Here is an 18,042-nt window from a genome sequence, read left to right on the forward strand (position 1 = left end):
TGAAAATTACAGGCCTCTCTCATCTTTTTAAGTGGGAGAACTTGCACAAATGGTGACTGACTAAATACTTCTTTGCCCCACTGTACATATAGGCAATTCTGTTCATCTCCGGGCACTCCACACCCCTACCAAATTTGACATGGATAAGTGAAACTATATACCAGGCAGGAGTCTCCATGACACATGGGGGTGCTATGGAATCCCCCAGACACACCTGGGGTCAAGCCCCAATGGAAGAGTTTCAGTGCACATGACTGACGTGTTTACCAAATTTCATGAGTTTGAGTATGGACAAGGTGTCAAATCTCTATTTTTGAACTAGGTGGCGCTATGGAGTTAATAAAGTCCCCGTAGACTAATTTACCATATCAGCTCAAATTGTATCATAGGACAAGTGTGAATGGTTGTCTGTGTGTCAGCCCTGTGATGACCTGGCAACTTGTCCAGGGTGTACCCCACCTTTCGCCCGTAGTAAGCTGGGATAGGCTCCAGCTTGCCTGCAACCCTGCAGAACAGGATAAAACGGCTAGAGATAATGAGAATGAGACAAATAGATGTGCAAAGTTTCATGTTTTTAGCCATCGTAAGCCCCTTAAAACAGCATGGGAAAATTAAAAAAAAAAAAAAATCCCACATTCCATCCAACATGGCTGACTTCCTGTTGGGCGGAGTCAAATACAACCAGGTGAACTTTGTGCTGTATCACGAGTATTGATCACACCAAATCTCGTGCCGAACCGAGCAAGTTCATCTCAACCATAGCTTGCTCTTGGGGGCACTATAGACCATGCCCAGTACCTTGCTCAGTGTAACTGTGATTTTACACACGATTAGTGTGCCAAAATTCGTGAGTTTTCAAGCAATGCAAGTGCCTCAAAAACAGGTTCTTCTGCAGAGAAAAAAAAAATGAAGAAAAAAATAAAATTAAATAAATAAGTAAATAAATAAGCAAGCCATGCCAAAAACAATAGGGCTTTGCACCTACGGTACCTCTGTGCTCGGGTCCTAAATATAGCCACAAGCTGCGATGAGAGGCCCGTGACTAGGGGTGTAACGGTATACATAAATCACGGTTCGGTATGTACCTCGGTTTTGAGGTCACGGTTCGGTTCATTTTCGGTACAGCATGGGAACAAAATGCAAAGCCATTTTCTTCCTCAGCACATTGTTTATTAAACCACAAAATTGTCAATATACAAAAAGAAACAGTAAATAAATTCAAAGTGCTGCTTGGTACCAGTAAATTAAATGAAATATTCTCAAATGATTAACCAATGTTTGAAATTAAAAATAATGAATTCCTTTTAAACAGTAAACAAAAGTTTTCAACATGTAAAGTTCAGCACTCAGTTCCAGTATTCCAGTAAGCAATTTTACTCCATCTTCATATTTTTTGCGAGGAAAATAAGTTTGTCCACATTGTCCGCTGTGAGGGCAGATGTGAGGGCAGATCTGCTGGCAGTTACAATGTCCCCAGCGGTTGAAAATACCCTCTCGCTAGGGACCGAGGTAGCAGGAATGGCAAGGTAGCGCTTTGCCAGCTTGGCAGTGAGGGGATATATGGGCTCATTGGTCTTCCACCATAGAAGTGGGTCTGAGTCTACTGAGATACTGCTCACTGCCTTGTATGCAGCAACCTCTTCTTTGACCAGCTGCAAAGTATCCTTGTCTCTTACCTGAGTCTGGAAGAGCTCACCAAACAGTTCGGCCATCGCTGACCTCTTGACTGGAGGAGGTAACTCAGATGCCTCTGGGTGTCCTGTGTGTGTGTGGATGAAGCGGCTGCTGCTGTCCCTTTGGGCTCTTCATGCTGTAAAATAAATAAAAAGTACAAATATTTTTAATACAAATAAACTTAGCAAGTATTTGTTTAAAAAATTGTGAAAGGTATTTTATGCACATATTATTATTATTAATTACTACAATACCTCTTCTTCCATGGCCACAATCTCGGTGATGAGGCTATTGTAGATCCTGTCACGGCAGGCATCATCCACATGAGGAAGAGGTTTAAACCTCAGGTCAAGTGCTGTGCATTTGTGGAGGAAGTCTTGACAAGAGGAGTACCTGTCCTCCAGGTTTTCCCTGATGGCAGCCTTGACTTGGGTCACTGTGGCGCTGTCCCCATCATTTGGCTCCATAGAGTGGAGAACTGTGGCTTTGAGGGGCAGGATCAAGGATGCTGAAGGTGTAGCTTCAGTGCTTATGAGTGTTGTGAGAGTCTTTAATGGCTTCAGGACGACAATTACTTCCTCAGCCATTTTCACCTCTTGGTCAGACAAGGTGCTGATTTCCTTTCTCTTCAGAGCCTGTTCTGTCAGTGCTGCGTAGACTGCTGCCTGTTGCTCCAGGTATCTTTCAAGCATGTCATAACCTGAATTCCATCGGGTGGTCACGTACTGAATAAGACAGTGTTTCGCCAGACTAAGCATCTCTTGTTTGCGCTCTAGTATGTGTGCAGCTGTTGGGCTACGGTGAAAGAAAGACACAACGCTCCGGTTCTATTTTGTGGGTTTTTCGGAACCTGGGCCATGATTAAGAGGGACGGCCGGGGGCATTCGTATTGCGCCGCTAGAGGTGAAATTCTTGGACCGGCGAAAGACGGACGAAAGCGAAAGCATTTGCCAAGAATGTTTTCATTTCATTCATTTACCTAGCAGTCTGGCTATTTGGTTGAGACCTGTTGCTTTCTGAGAGGCGAGATTAATGGTGTGCGCGAAACACCCAATTTGGGGGCCCATTCCAGCTTCAATCACCGCATTTACTATATTCCGGGCGTTGTCTGTTGTTACGGCAATTGTTGTTCCTGGCCTCTACAATTTCCACTCCAACGCGATCTCTTTCAGTCCCTCTGCTAGGTTTGCGCTGGTGTGTTGTTCGTACATAGCCCTTGTTTGCAGGACGTGGCTAGCGATCTTCCACTCAGGGGTGATGTGATGGGCAGTCACTGTTATATAGCTCTCGTTAGCTCTGGATGTCTATCCATCAGTTGGGAGTGCTATCGCACATGCTTTTGATAAGTCTTCGACGACAGTAGCTTTGGTTTGTTCATAAAGGTCTGGAATGACTTTCTGGCTGAAATGTGGACAACTGGGGACTTGATAGCGTGGTTCAGTCACCTTTAGCATGTGTTTAAATCCAGCATTCTCAACAACTGAATACGGTCTTAGATCCGATGCTATAAAGACGCCAATGGATGCTGTTATGGCTTTAGCCCGATCTGAATTGCCAGGGAGAGGGTGCTTGAATGCAGAAGTCAGCTGCATTTGCACTACGGTGTTTTTTTTCCTTGTCGCGGTAATCTTAACACTTGGGTGGTGCCGTTTCAGGTGAGGTAGCATGTTTGACGTGTTGCCCGAAAAATAGCCAACCCCAGTAAAACAGTGTCGACATACGTGCCTTCGTTTTGTCCTCGTCTTTCTCCGTTGCAGTATTTCACTGGGAAACCGAAGTGTTCCCAAACGGGAGATTTTAACGACAGGGGAGGATCTTCTAGCTCCGGTTGGTCGCTAGCAGTAGCCATAATGTCAAATCAGATACACCATTCTCTGATACAACACAAGCCGGCACCTCGCTAAAGTTTTTTGAAGAGTGGTTGGGAAAGGCTCGTCTGATTGGTTCGCCATGCGAAGTGACCTCCACATGGTCACAAGAGCACGAATCACGAACGAGTTTCTTTATAAATATTAAAGAGTCTTCCCTTTATTACTCCAATCACGTACAGGTATCCTCATGAATATTAAAGCGCCAGCTGCCGGCCATACAGCCGACTACACAACTAAGTCCAGCCGGCTACTTTAATGACTATTATTGTAGCCCACAGACTCTAAATATTAATTTTCGATTTTAATAAAATTAAATGTTTATCTAACGGACTGCCAATAATGTCAAACTGAACCGCACTCATTTAAGTTGTGATTCGCGCTGTTTGTACCGATAATAACCACAAATTCCCCGCCGACTTCGTTGATCAAGGGCGAGTAACTCATCCGCGGCCCCGACATGCGGTGTGCGCGCGCGCGCACTCGGCGGAGGCAGTAGTGTGTCGGGGCCGTCGGAGGGAACAGAAGCAGAGATGACGCTTATTTTGTCTTTCACCTAGAGACATGATTCAAACTTTAAAACGGAGACAAAATTCTCCTGTGTGGATCTGGCATTCAACTTTTTTCCTAGGTTCTATACTTTCTGATCAGTCACAGATCAAACAGCATGATCACACCTGGAGAAATTCAGACTTTATAATGGGTGTCTATGGCGTTACACACCAGTGGGGCTCAGGAGTTTAGAGTGTAGGCAGCTTGGAAAAAAAAAAAAAAAAAGCAGCTCTAACTTTCTCATTTAAACTGTTTTCTCAGCCACAATTTTCACTCTACACACACAATTTTCTCAAAAGTTGTAGTCACACTTGTCTTGATTCACACAATGTCTACCTGAGCGATAGGACTTACAGTCTTTGAATGAGAAGCCTGAAAGTAAGGAGAGGACAGGCACGCTCTCCCATAGACTCACATAAACGTGGCAGCGCTTTTACTGCAAAATCAGAAGTGTCACTTGTTTTTAACTCGCTCTAGTGTCCACATTTTTTACACTAGGGACAAAAAAAAAAAAAAATTTACATTAAATGTGTTCATGGGAGCCTTGTAGCACTCAATGTGAAAGAATTTTGTGAATAGCTCCTTTCGTTTCCGTGTAAATCACCGTTGTTCGAGGAGAGGGAACTCTGAGAAAAAGCGCTCTTTGCTTGTTATATTGTGTCTTTTCCCTGCACCGTTACCAAGGCGACGAGCTCCACTCAGGGAGCAGAGAGGGGAGAGGCTGCTCTCTCTCTCTCTCTCTCTCTCTCAACCCCCGACTGGCTACTTATTTGTCATGGCTGGCTAGTATAAGCCTTAGTGGAAAGCCCTGCAGATGTAGTGGCAGCATATAAAAAACACACATAAACTGACTGTACTCGTTCGGTACAGCACTGTACCGTACCGAAGGCCTGTTTTCCAACGGTCCGGTACGAATACATGTACCGTTACGGGCCTACCCGTGACCCATCACATTTGCCCATAAACAATGCACCCGCTTCTGAGATGTGAAACAAATTCCTGGCTATGTAATGTATGTGACACCGGTGATGGATTTTTCAGCAATGGAGTCATTAGTGTCCATGTCCAAAGTTTGAAGTGTATCAGGCAATGCATGTTCAGTTTATGACACACTTCCTGTTTGCATGGCGTAACGTACAAATTTACTGGTTCACCATTTCAACATCCTCCAAGATGTCGCAAATCCCTTCACAACTCAGTCAGCAATATCTTGACATAACGTATACCAAATACGGCATGAATCCAACAAAACGCCTAGGAGGAGTACGTCAAAATGTAAAAAACAAATCTCACTTCCTGTTGAGGATGGCTTATAGAATGAATACTGCAATTTTGTTCATCTTGGCACACTCCACGCACCTACCAAATTTGACAGAGATAGGTGAAACTATATATATATATATATATATATATATATATATATATATATATATATATATATATATATATATATATATATGAGGCAGAAGTCTCAAATGTCATGTGTGGGTGCTATAGAGTCCACTGGACACACCTGGGGCCAAGCCTCTATCCCTGAGTAGCAGTGGCCAGGACTGATGCGTCTACCAAATTTCAAGAGTCCGAGGTTTTAGGCAATGGAATCCTTACTGTCCAGATCCATATGGTGGCGCTATACCACAGGGTCTAGCCACAAGTTTTAGCCATATCAAGCAATGCACAGTGAATTTATGACACTTCCTGTTTGCGTGGTGTAAAATTTATTTTTTCGCCATTTCAAGAGCTTACCAGTTGTCCCAAATCCCTTCGTAATTCAAAGTCAGCAAGATCTTGACATCACATATTCCAAACATGACAAGAATCCAACAAAATGCCAAGGAGGAGTATGTCAAAATGTAACGTGTGTCAAAACACAAAAATCTCACTTCCTGTTGAGTATGACTGACGCAATGCATATTGCAAATTTTGTTCGTCTAGGGGCACTCCACACACCTACCAAATTTGACACAGATAAGTGAAACTATATACACCAGGGAGGTGTCTCAATGACATATGGGGAGTGCTATGGAGTCCCCCAGAGACACCTGGGGTCATGCCCCCATCACTGAGTAGCAGTGCACATGACTGGACATGTGCACCAAATTTCATGAGCTTTCACCCATGGGAACTACCTCCAAAATGGCAAAGTGTTGAAGAAAAAGAAAGTTACAGAAACAATAGGGCTTTACACCTACTGTGCTCAGCTGTTCCACAGGTAGGTGTATGGGTTTTGGGTTTTTTTTAGGGCCCGAGCACTGAGGTGCAAAGCCTTACTGTTTTCAGCATGTTATTATTAACAAGCTGAAAACAACAAGGCTTTGCACCTCGGAAGAAGAAGAAGAAAAAAAAAAAAAAAGGCGGCTTTGCACCTTGGTGCTCAGGCCCCAAAAATACTAATTTAAAAAAATAATAATAAAAAAATTACACCCCCCATTGCTATACATACAATGACCACCATTAAAAGTGGTCTAATTTTTTCCTCAGCTCAGGGTTCTCCACGGATTGAAAATATAGGGGGGTGGGGGTCAATCGGATGACCTTAAAACAAATTTGCATATGTCATTTGCATAAAATTTTCTCAAATAGTAAGCATTTAGAATAGAGGAATCAACTGGACCGATACAAAATCAATTTGGATCGATGTTTTCGATGTCGACAGTGGAATGCTTACGCGTAAAACCGAATCGCTCGAGAGACATTTCGACAGAGTGTACGCACTTCAAGAGCTACAGTAACACTGACAGCCAGGTTATATCCTCACGGTTTTATAGGCAATATCACGCTTGCCGCACCAACTTTGAACTTTTTGTTTTTATCCTTTATTTCTCTGCCAACAATAACAATCAGTTATCTCGAACTTGGTGTCGATTCACACGTTATTATAAAGGCGTGTTATCTCCCGGCGCAAGAACAATGTGTCAAAAACGCCGAAGTGTGAAACGCTTTTCTTAGACTATAATCGTCAGACTGACTAAACTAATTGCTGGTAAATGAGTTTCACACTCGGGTGTTGTCGCGTTGTCGGTACTCCAACAGAGAAAGGCTATCCATCACAAAGAAAACAAAAGGGACGTCTCTTCCTCATACCTGCCAACCTTGAAAAAATTTTATGAGTACAATTTTACAATTTCATGAGTACCCCCCTCGCGTCAACCTCACCCCAACCCGGTGCGCATGCGCCCCCACAGACCACAACCAGCAGACCAAAAACACACTTTCAATCCAGTTTTATTGATTGACCTTGGGAACATAGTCCAGTTTTGTAAAACATTCCTATTGATAGACTTTGGGAAACTGTTATTGATGGCTCTTGGGAACTTCCTTCCGTTTTGAAAAGCACAACAAACATTAAATACATGTGCAAATGAAATGAAATTAAACCAGAGCCACTCTTTCAAAATAAATAACACATTAATACAGTATGTAAAAAAGGCACTTTCAACACAAAACATGGTATGCACAAATTTCCCATGCAATAGGTTTAGACTTTTGCATTTTTTAACATGTTGGAAGTATATTGCATTATACAGTAAAAATATTGCATTATAAAGTACACTGCAGTATTTTGTAGTATGCCTTTTTCATGTGCAAACCATTGCATTCGAAATATTGCATTTACTGCAGTAATACTGTATAAAAAAGCATTTGATACTGCAGTACCACACAGGTTTTTTCATAAGAGGGATGACCAATTTTCGACTTCGCATCATCTGCAAACATTCTAGGCTACCACTGACAGAAGTTACCGACTGCCCTTAAGATATACAACACGCTACGTTTTGTTGAGCACATCAATAAAGTGGTACTTATCATAGTGATTCAATGAGAGCGCGAGAGGAATTGTAATCAGGTTTTGTTGGTTACCGCATCGAATATGCAACCTCGAGTGACGGCTTCGAAGTTAAATGAAGAACTAGCCTGTACTGTTGGTGTTGTAAATGCACAAAATAACGGTTAGGAAGCTTGAGTACACGTGAAACACAACCGTTTCTGTTACAAATATAAAAACGACGTCTCTAACCAACGTTTCAATCCCCGACTCGCTCTAGCCACCTGGCTGCACCGCTGCACTCAAGTCAGAGACGCGAAGGAGGAAGGGGAGGGGGTGAAGAGGGCAGAGCCACACGCTCTGGAAGAGGGGCGGGGGGATTGGGCAAAGCGTTCCATTCTGGCTTTGAGTTTTCTCACAGATCAGCGGTATCCACTTCAGCGAGAACTTGACTGAAATGTGAGTTCGGACGATATGCGTACTTTTTAATGTGAAACGTACAGTCGTACAATGAGGTAAAAATTCGTAGCGGCTACGCAAGATGCGTACAGGTTGGCAGGTATGCTTCCTTTTGTAAAGGGGCGGCAGAAATTAAACTGGGGCGGCCCGCACCTCTAAAACCCCTCGTGGAGAACCCTGCAGCTGTATAAGAAGTTGTACATAGCTATACACCGTTCACACGATCTGGATGTAAAACCCCTCAAATTAAAGCTGAAACAAGGAGCTAAAATAATCTTGGAAGATGGCTCTGGACACTTGTTACATATACGTCTGAGGACTACAGTCAACTTGTTAACTTGTTATTAGGACTGCAGTTGTCATGAACAGTTTTGCACTCAAGTTTCCATCAATGAACAGTTTATAACTTCAACAAAACAGACTTCATGTTAAAACTAATGATTTTCCTGTTTTCACAGGTATACTTTGCGACTCTACAGGACAGTTATAGCAGGGAGTTATTTATAAAATCACACTGTTATCACCCAAATGAGGATGGGTTCCCTTTTGAGTCTGGTTCCTCTTGAGGTTTCTTCCTCATTAGATTAGAAAACTTTACTGATCCCTTTGGGAGGGTTCCCTCAGAGAAATTAAGATTCCAGCAGCATCATTACAGATAAACAGAGAAAAGAAATAGAGGAAAACTTCTAGATAAATTAAGTATTTACATATACAAATATAAAAAGAATAAGATATGGGGAAGAGAGGAGGCAGAAGAGATATTGCACATTGTCCAGTATTGCTTACTGTTAGGCTAGGCTACTGCTCCTTCCTTTCCTCTGTCCTCCTGTTACCCCTTCTTCCCCCACAGAGAGGAGCTGTACAGTCTGATGGCATGAGGGACAAAGGAGTTTTTAAGTCTGTTCATCCTGCACTTGGGAAGGAGCATTCTGTCACTGAACAGGCTCCTCTGGTTGCTGATGACGGTGTGCAGAGGGTGACTGGCATCGTCCATGATGTTCAATAGTTTGTCCACAGACCTCTTCTCTGCCACTGTCACCAGAGAGTCTAGCTTCATGCCGACCACAGAGCCGGCCAACCTGATCAGTTTGTCCAGCCTGGAGGTGTCCTTCTTGGATGTGCTGCTTCCCCAGCACACCACAGTGTAAAAACAGGACACTGGCTACCACAGACTGATAGAACATCCACAGGAGTTTCCTGCAGATGTTAAAGGACCGCAGCCTCCTAAGGAAGTATAGCCTGCTCTGTCCCTTTCTGTATAAGTGTTTGGTGTTGCAAGTCCAGTCCAGCTTGCTGTCCAGCCACAGCCCAAGGTACCTGTAGGAATCCACAGCCTCCATCTTGACTCCCTCGATCAGAACTGGTCGTGACCTTGGTCTGGACCTCCCAAAGTCAGTGACCAGCTCCTTGGTCTTCAAGGTGTTGAGCTGCAGATGGTTCCTGTTGCACCACACAGCAATGTCCCTCACCAGGCCCCTATACTCCTCCTCTCTGTCGTCACTGATACACCCAACGATGGCTGTGTCATTGGCAAACTTCTGAACATGACACAGCTTCGAGCTGTAGCAGAAGTCCACGGTGTACAGGGTGAAGAGGGGCCAGCACCATGCCCTGGGGTGCTCCGGTGCTGCTAATCACAGTGTCAGACGTGATGTCCTTCAGCCTGACGTACTGTGGCCTGTCAGTGAGGTAGCTGGAGATCCAGGTGACCAGACAGGGGTCCACTCGCATCCTGTTCAGTTTGTCCTGAAGCAATAGGGGCTGGATGGTGTTGAAGGCACTCGAGAAGTCCAAGAAGAGGATCCTCACTGTGCCATTTCCCTTATCCAGATGCGAGTGGGCTCGGTAGAGGATGGGGTCTTCCACACCAACACCTGCCCGGTACACAAACTGCAGACAGTCCTGGGCATGTTGTACCTGGGATCTGAGGAGGCTGAGGAAGAGCCGCTCCAACATCTTCATCAGATGTGAAGTGAGCGCCACCGGTCGGAAGTCGTTCAGCTCGCTGGGCCGATTCTTTTTGGGAACTGGAACGATACATGATGTCTTCCAGAGGGTGGGCAATCTCCCCAGCTGCAGGCTGAGGTTGAAGATGCATTGGAGCAGTTCACCCAGTTTCAGCAGTGCAGGTCTTCAGTAGTCGGGGACACACCTTGTCCGGGCCTGCTGCTTTCCTGGGGTGAAGCTTCCTCAGTTGACCTCTGACCTGGTCTGCAGTAATGCATGGAGGAGTCTGTGTTGAGGTGGGGGATGAGGGGGAGGAGGGGGCTGCTGTGATGACTGGGGGGAGGTGTGTTGAGGGAAGAAGGAGAGATGGTGCAGTGAGGGAGAGGCTGGGGGGGGATGTGGGCTGGTTGAACCGATTGAAGAAGTCATTCAACTCATTCGCCCTCTCCACTGTCCCCTCAACGACTCTGGTCTTTGTATTGTGGCCTGTGATGGTTTTCACACCTTCCCAGACCTCCCTCATGCTGTTCTCCTTCAGCTTCTGCTCCACCTTTCTCCTGTAGCTGTCCTTAGCTTCCCTCACGCAGCATTTTACCTCCTGCTGTGCTGCTTTCATTGCCTCCCTATCCCTGCTCCTGAAGGCAGCCTTCTTCCTGTTGAGGATAGCTTTGACTTCGTGTGTTACCCATGGCTTGTTATTAGGGTAACACCGTACAGTCTTAGCGGGGGAGACCACATCTGCACAGAAGTTAAGGTAATCCGTCAGACAGCGTGTCAGCCCCTCTATGTCCTCACAGTGTGGGCTAAGCAGCACATCCCAGTCCATGATGTCATAGCAGTCCCTGAGGGCATCTTCCATTTCAGGGGACCACCTCCTGATGGAGCTAGTTGTTGCAGGCTGCCTTTGAACCGGGGGGGGGTACTTTGGCTGTAGATGAACCAGGTTGTGGTCAGACTTCCCTAGTGGGGGGAGGGGTGTGGCTCTGTATGCATCCCTTACATTAGCATACAGCAAGTCAACTGTCCTGTTGTTCCTTGTTGGACAATCCACAGCCTGGTAAAAAGCAGCCAAAGTAGAGTCCAACGTAGCATGATTAAAGTCCCCAGAAATGATAAATGCCTCAGGGTGCTGTGTCTGCAGCCTTGCTGTGACAGAGTGAATCCTCTCACATGCAGCAGCTGCGTCTGCCCTTGCACGGACGTAAACACAGATGGTGATCATGTGACTGATCTCCCTCGGCAGATAATATGGCCGCAGGCTAACGGCTAGCAGCTCCAAGTCCAAGCAACATAAAACTGTCTTTATGGAGATATGTCCTGGGTTACACCAGCGGTTCTTAACATAAATGATGAGTCCCCCAGCTTTGTTTTTCCCGCATGTGTTAGTGTCTCTGTCGGCTCTCACAGCAGTGAATCCCCGCAGGTCCACGTTAGCATCCGGTACAAGGTGTGTTAGCCATGTCTCCGTAAAAATAAATAAGCTGCTCTCCCGGTAAATCCGCTGGTTGCTCAGAGCGGAAAGCTTGTTGACTTTATTCGGCAGCGAGTTCACATTCCTCATGATAACGGAGAGAATGGATGGTTTGCAGCGCCACCGGTTGTCCGCCAGCCTAGCCTTTAGCTTAGCTCCAGCTTTGCAGCCCCTGGGTTTCCTCCTCAGCTCCGCTGGGATGGGGTGTCGTATCCCAGCTCATCCCATTGTTTTCAGGGCCAGCAGCTCCTCTCTTGAATAAGTGAGAAAACTGGCTCCTGGTTGCATGTTAAAAATATCCATGTTATACAAGTAAAAACACACCAAGTCTTCGTAAGAAGAGCAGAAAAGTAAAAAAAGGTGGGAAAAAAAAAGGAGGTTTAAAGAGCTAAAAACTACAGAGCTACTGGAGAGGCAGCCGTCTCACGCAGTGCCATACTACTATACATCATGTCTGAGGGAGTTTTTCCTTGCCACCGTCACCACATGCTTGCTCATTGGGGATAAAATTAGCTCATGTTTAAAGCCTTTAATTTTCTGTAAAGCTGCTTTGCGACAATGTCTATTGTTAAAAGTGCTATACAAATAAACTTGACTTGAACATTGACAAGGGCCAAATATTTATGGACTTGACCAATTCATTCTGAATGCCCATGCTACTGATTTGTTCACCTCTACTATATGGTGTGCTTTTCAAAATGGGGGAAAAACCTAGTAGACGTTTCAGATTTTGTCAGCATTGAGTAGCAACATTTTGCAATCTGGGCTGAACTGCTCTTGCTCAGACTTTGATCAAGACCTTAGCCTTTGACAGTTGCTGAAAAGTGGTTCCCTTCAAGTGAGCATGTAACATGAAGCTGTTACTTTCTATCTTTATGCTATCCCTACATGCTACATAAGCAAACTTTGTTGCCTATACATCATTGTAAATTTGATGGGAAAATGGAAATCATTCTATTCAATTTGAATACCCCAAGCTGATCATTAATATAATTTTAGTACCCATTGCTACTTTAAAAACACAGATACACATGTACATTTATCCATGAAATATGACAGACCAAAATGCTCTGGCTACTTACCACCAACTGTAAACTACCACATTTGTGTCCAGGGAAAACCAACAATTGCTTCTCCAAACTGGGACACACATCACATAGACCTACGAGAAGTGAACAGTGGATGCTTTAACTATAAAAGCTACCCAGATGCTCAGATTGGTTTAAATGCAAACATGAATTTAAAAAGAGAATACCTTTTGGATTATCTCGAGTGTCAAATTCAAAAAGTTTCACAGGGTTGTCTGGGAAACTATATACATAGATCCTGTTCTTCAAGACAATGATGATTCTTTACATAAAATCAAAAAGAAATTTAATCAGATGTCTATATTATTGTACAGTGAAATACAAAGTCTTCTCAGACTCACATAAAACAGACACAACTTGTTCTTACTTGTCATGCCTCATGCGCACCGCGAGAACCGGCTTTGTGAATGTGAACTCCAAGACCAATTTATCCTTGACATCTCTGACCTCATGAGCATCATCCCAGATTAACACTGCATTAAGAATCATGTTTTTTATATATATTACTGAACAAAAAGTTCAGTAACTTGAAAACCAACAAAGCATTAGAACTGTACAGACACGTAAACAGAAGGGGGGGGGGGGGGGGGGCATAAGCATACCTGATATCTCTGAAAACTTGGGGTTAACACCCCCACCCACCACAGCCAAGAGGTTTGAACGATGTAGCATGGAACAATGATTGATGCTGCCAATTTGTTCATGGTCTGCAAATAAGTAAGTAAATTAATTAATTAATTAATTAATTAATTAATTAATAAAATACATGCATACACTTTTTTTTTTTAAATTACAGGCTAAAAGAGCTCCTCACCCAAGTGTCCTTTTTCCATGAGGGGTTCCACATTGTAAATTCGAACTCCAGTCTCCATGGCACAACAGAAACAACCTAACAAGGAATAACATTAGAAAAGCAGACATTTGCACATATTTGATAGAGAAAAATCTGACCTAAAAAGTAGGGGGGAAAAAAGAGAAAAGGAAAATAAAAAATAAAAAAAACCCACCTTACAAAGAACAAAGTACCAAAGTAAGAAGCTCTCTAGCACACTTCCAAAAATGCTGTAATAAGAAAAATAATACACCTCTGGGTGGTAACTTTAACTCTGCTTGGTATTCAGTCATATCAGACTACCCCAGTATAGATTATTTTCCTCTAGCAAAAACACCCAGTCATTTTTCCCCCTTTATGTATCAGACAGGGTTCTTGCAGGATTCAGCAAGTTAAATTTTAGACCTTTTTTAGACTTTTTAAGACCATTATGAAAAATTTTTTAGACCAACACGAAGCATTACAACCTGCCCTACCCCCGCCCTTCCCAAAAAAAAGACAATCGAGTTCAATTCTCAAAACAAAGTCATTTGTATTGGTAAACTGACTATCAGGGATACAAACTGATTGTGTGCTTATTTATGTCATATGGCAACATTAGTACAACATTAGTACATTGTCACATAGCAACAAAAGTACAAGACAATAGAGTGATAAAGGGCATTTGTGCAGTAAATGCAGTCTGTAGGGGTTTGGTTTTTTCCCCTAACTGCAACAGAACTCATTTAAACTTTTGATTAGTGGTGTTCTGGTAATAAAACAGCGTTATTATATAATGCACTGTTGTCAGATGATGACTTTCTTGATTGCTCATGTGAACCCCATGCTGCAAACCACAGCATCGCAGACCTCCACTTGCTGTAGCAACCATTTCAACCATATTAACAGTAAAAATGCATACACATCTTTTAAAACTAATAGTTAAAACATACGTAGTAGCCCCGTAGCACACTTGCTTCCAGTTAAACAGCAAACTCATGCAAGGCGGCAGCGATTTACCAATGAAATCAAGTCATACCTTGCGAGAGGTATACAAGGGAGACAGCAGGTTTTTAAGCAGTAGCGGAGCAAACAGGGGCCATTTGAGACAGAGGTGTAAAATCATTGCAAAATATGAATGCAAAATTAATAAATACTAAATAATAAAGCCAGGAAAGACACCATTGGGGAGAGAATAATATATTTAAAAAAAAAAAAAGAGCACTGTTAGAAAGCTGAATATGCTGACTGGACTCATGCGCTCCATGTCATGGTAACGTTGACATGTAATGTGCATGCTAAGATTGTCTACAGTGCAGGGGCTTCAAAGTTTGGGAGAATAGCAGGGTACAAATAATTTACAGCAGGGTGCAAAATGGTAAAATGTCTGCCAGCGGCAGACATAATGCACGCAAAGCGTGCAGGGATATTTTTATATATATATATATATATATATATATATATATATATATATATATATATATATATATATATATATATATATAAGAGAGAGATGCAAGTACGAATTTTTCATGGGGCAGGATGGTTTGGAACAGGTCGTCTAAAATTGGGATAACATTTACCCGGGACGGGTATTTGAGGCGGGTCGTCTAGCTTAAGCTTGATTAGCGTTGTTACGCACGCCAGTGTTTCCCACAGAAATTTTGGAGACTATGGGGGCAGCTTAAAATTGAGTGATATGTTAAATATTAAGTTATTACTGAAAAACTATTGATTAAAAAAACAGACACTGAGAAATGGTCCTATAAACAACTTTACCAATATAAAAGATTACCAGGACTACAAAAATGCAGAAAAATAGGCTTTACTTATCCAAATGCACCTGTTGGTTCAAAAGTTAAAGTGCATAGAACCTCACAGCACAACATGAAGTTACCTTAAAATATAAATGCCTCAGCTTTCATGGAAGAAAAAAAACTATTAATACTAGTACTGTGTGCAGGCAGTCTCTCCTGAAGACTAAATTAAACAATAATTATAAACTAATAAAATGAATGGCTCAGGCTTCATAGAAGAAAAAAAACAATTTGAACAGAATCTCACAGTATGATGCTGAAGCTGCCTAAACAATGGAAAATAAAATACCATTTTGGCAAAAACGTTGGCATCCATTAATTTCTTGTATTAAGTAAAAAAAAAAAATATGTTGCCAGATACTGCTGACGTTTTACAGCCCAAATTATGTTCAAAACCCGCCAAAATGCACTTAAAACCACCCAATCTGGCAACACAGGGCAGTAATGGCTGCACTCATATCGAGGATGTAAACAAAGTTGACGCGGCAATGGACATACATGACATAGTGGATGTAATTTACGTTCACAACTTTTTTTGCCGTCAGAAATATTTAATATTAAATTTTGTGACTCGACTGACAATAGCCGGCGGCATAACAAGCCACAGACGGCGATTTGCCGCCGGTGACCGGCTACTTTTGAGACCGCTGACAGTGTGAAAGCTCTCCGCGCTAATGTGAGCGGCTATTTAACCCATCGTTCCAGCCCAACACAGCTCCTTTTAGCGATAGTGTGCTTCAGCCTATTGCTCGCAGAACATTCTCGTTTTTCATACTTACGGTGGTGCTTGAAAGTTTGTGAACCCTTTAGAATTTTCTATATTTCTGCATAAATATGACCTAAAACATCAGATTTTCACATAAGTCCGAAAAGTAGATAAAGAGAACCCAGTTAAACAAATGAGACAAAATTATTATACTTGGTCATTTATTTATTGAGGAAAATGATCCAGTATTACATATCTGTGAGTGGCAAAAGTATGTGAACCTCTTTACTCACTATTATTCGACGCGCTATCCACACTCTTCATCGCACTGCCAACACAACCGCTAACCTTCTCTGACTGCCACAGACTGCATAAACTCGGCGGGAACTTAGAAGGTAGAAATACGGTAGGCGTAATGGACAAACTGGACCGTTGCATACTTGCCGCGATCATCGGTGATTGAAGTTTTTTAGCAGGCAGACAACAACGCAACCGGCACATTTTTTATTAATGTTTTGCAGGCACTTCTAGGAATGGACTGAGCGGATGTAAGAATTTTAGACTTGGATAAATTAAATTTTAGACCTGGGATGAAAATGTGTGTGTTTTTTTAGACATTTTAAGGCCTAAAATTTAACTTTCTGAATTTTAGACTTTTTTAGACCCTGCGGGAACCCTGTTATCATACCTGTTTCATAATCTTAAAAAAACCTAAAATAGTTTTGTCATCTGAAATAATCTTTTGTTCATACTATAAATTTGATGGCTTGTACCTCAATTTCATCTTCATCATTAACTTATTTATACCCATCTAAGTTCTTTGCACTGCTGTGTTTTAATTGTTATTGCTGTTACTGTGTTAATGTACTGACAAACTTACCCTTCTTGGCAGAACGTTGCTTGCTGCTGTATATTTTGTGTATAGATTTTCATGTTGTTTACTTAAGATTTTTATATTGCACTTTAGTTTTATTTCAATGTATTTTATTGGGTGTAGTACTTTGTATCACCTGCTTAGAAAGTCCGCTGATGTGAAGAAAATAAACCTATTAGCATTGTGATTACACTGTGTGGATTTCGAATTTCCTAAAATGTTGACATGACAGGCCTTCTGCCTTCATTTATGAAGAGGTGTTGGTATTATTAGGTATTACCTAAAAATATGGTGCAATTTGCTCATGATCATAGGTCCCATATTAAATTAGCTATGAGTGAGCCAACCACACCACCATCACAACCACCCCATATGTGTGGTATCATAATTTTCAATATTTTCAATTGTATCTTTGGTGGTTTTTTAACACTTACCCATGTCTGTAAGGAAAAAATGGATTTAGAGGTTTTTGCACACAAACCACATATGGATTTAGCTGGTTTTGACACGAAATAAAAAAAAATTGCTAAAAAATAGTAATTTGGCTGAAGTCCCAGATAGCAAATGATGTTATTTCAATGTTGATATTTGGTCAAGATGGTTGATTTACAGTTATAGTTGAACACTGATGGTGGATCAACCATTAATCAACCACTGATAAAATAAAAAGTTGAAAAAAATGTGTTCGGATCAATGTAATGGTTGAAGGAAACATTTGATCAAATGTTGAATATATGTTGATTTTGTTGTCATCATACACTGCACCACTGGACGGGAGCCTGGGGTGCACTCTGGGTGAGACCATTTTGTGGGAGGGGGGGTTTCCTATATTTCATTGAATTTCATTTATTTAATTTAGAATTTTAATAGAGCACAAGGAACTATGAAGAATAGATTATTATTTATGGTTATGTGCAAATCTTGTGTGTGCAACATGTAAGGAAAAAACGAACAGAAAAACAAACATCTCCATTTTCTACCGTACCGGCCGCTATTTGGAATGGTCCAA

The 18,042-nt window shown here is 42.3% G+C and overlaps 2 protein-coding genes across 4 annotated transcripts in view; both read right to left on the reverse strand.

The window, feature by feature from the left end:
- wdr45 (WD repeat domain 45) overlaps positions 1 to 18,042 on the reverse strand; it is a 149,635-nt gene that overhangs the window by 123,747 nt on the left and 7,846 nt on the right. For all 3 annotated transcript variants that reach the window (XR_009651595.1, XR_009651596.1, XM_060909503.1), the window contains exons 2-6: positions 13,640 to 13,714; positions 13,428 to 13,532; positions 13,193 to 13,298; positions 12,993 to 13,087; positions 12,820 to 12,899 (exon numbers count right to left, since the gene is read on the reverse strand). Coding sequence is in view for 1 of the 3 variants with exons in the window: in XM_060909503.1 (XP_060765486.1) it covers positions 12,820 to 12,899; positions 12,993 to 13,087; positions 13,193 to 13,298; positions 13,428 to 13,532; positions 13,640 to 13,714 (461 nt within the window). In the remaining 2 variants the exon portion in view is untranslated. The remainder of the gene's footprint in view (positions 1 to 12,819; positions 12,900 to 12,992; positions 13,088 to 13,192; positions 13,299 to 13,427; positions 13,533 to 13,639; positions 13,715 to 18,042) is intronic.
- LOC132873736 (uncharacterized) lies at positions 1,354 to 4,837 on the reverse strand. The gene is made up of 2 exons (XM_060909534.1): positions 1,929 to 4,837; positions 1,354 to 1,810 (listed from the first exon to the last, which is right to left on the reverse strand). The coding sequence occupies exons 1-2, from the start codon at positions 2,430 to 2,432 to the stop codon at positions 1,673 to 1,675; spliced, it is 642 nt and encodes a 213-aa protein (XP_060765517.1). The 5' UTR covers positions 2,433 to 4,837; the 3' UTR covers positions 1,354 to 1,672.

This window comes from Neoarius graeffei, chromosome 25, assembly GCF_027579695.1.
Source record: "Neoarius graeffei isolate fNeoGra1 chromosome 25, fNeoGra1.pri, whole genome shotgun sequence".
Lineage (NCBI taxonomy): Eukaryota > Metazoa > Chordata > Actinopteri > Siluriformes > Ariidae > Neoarius > Neoarius graeffei.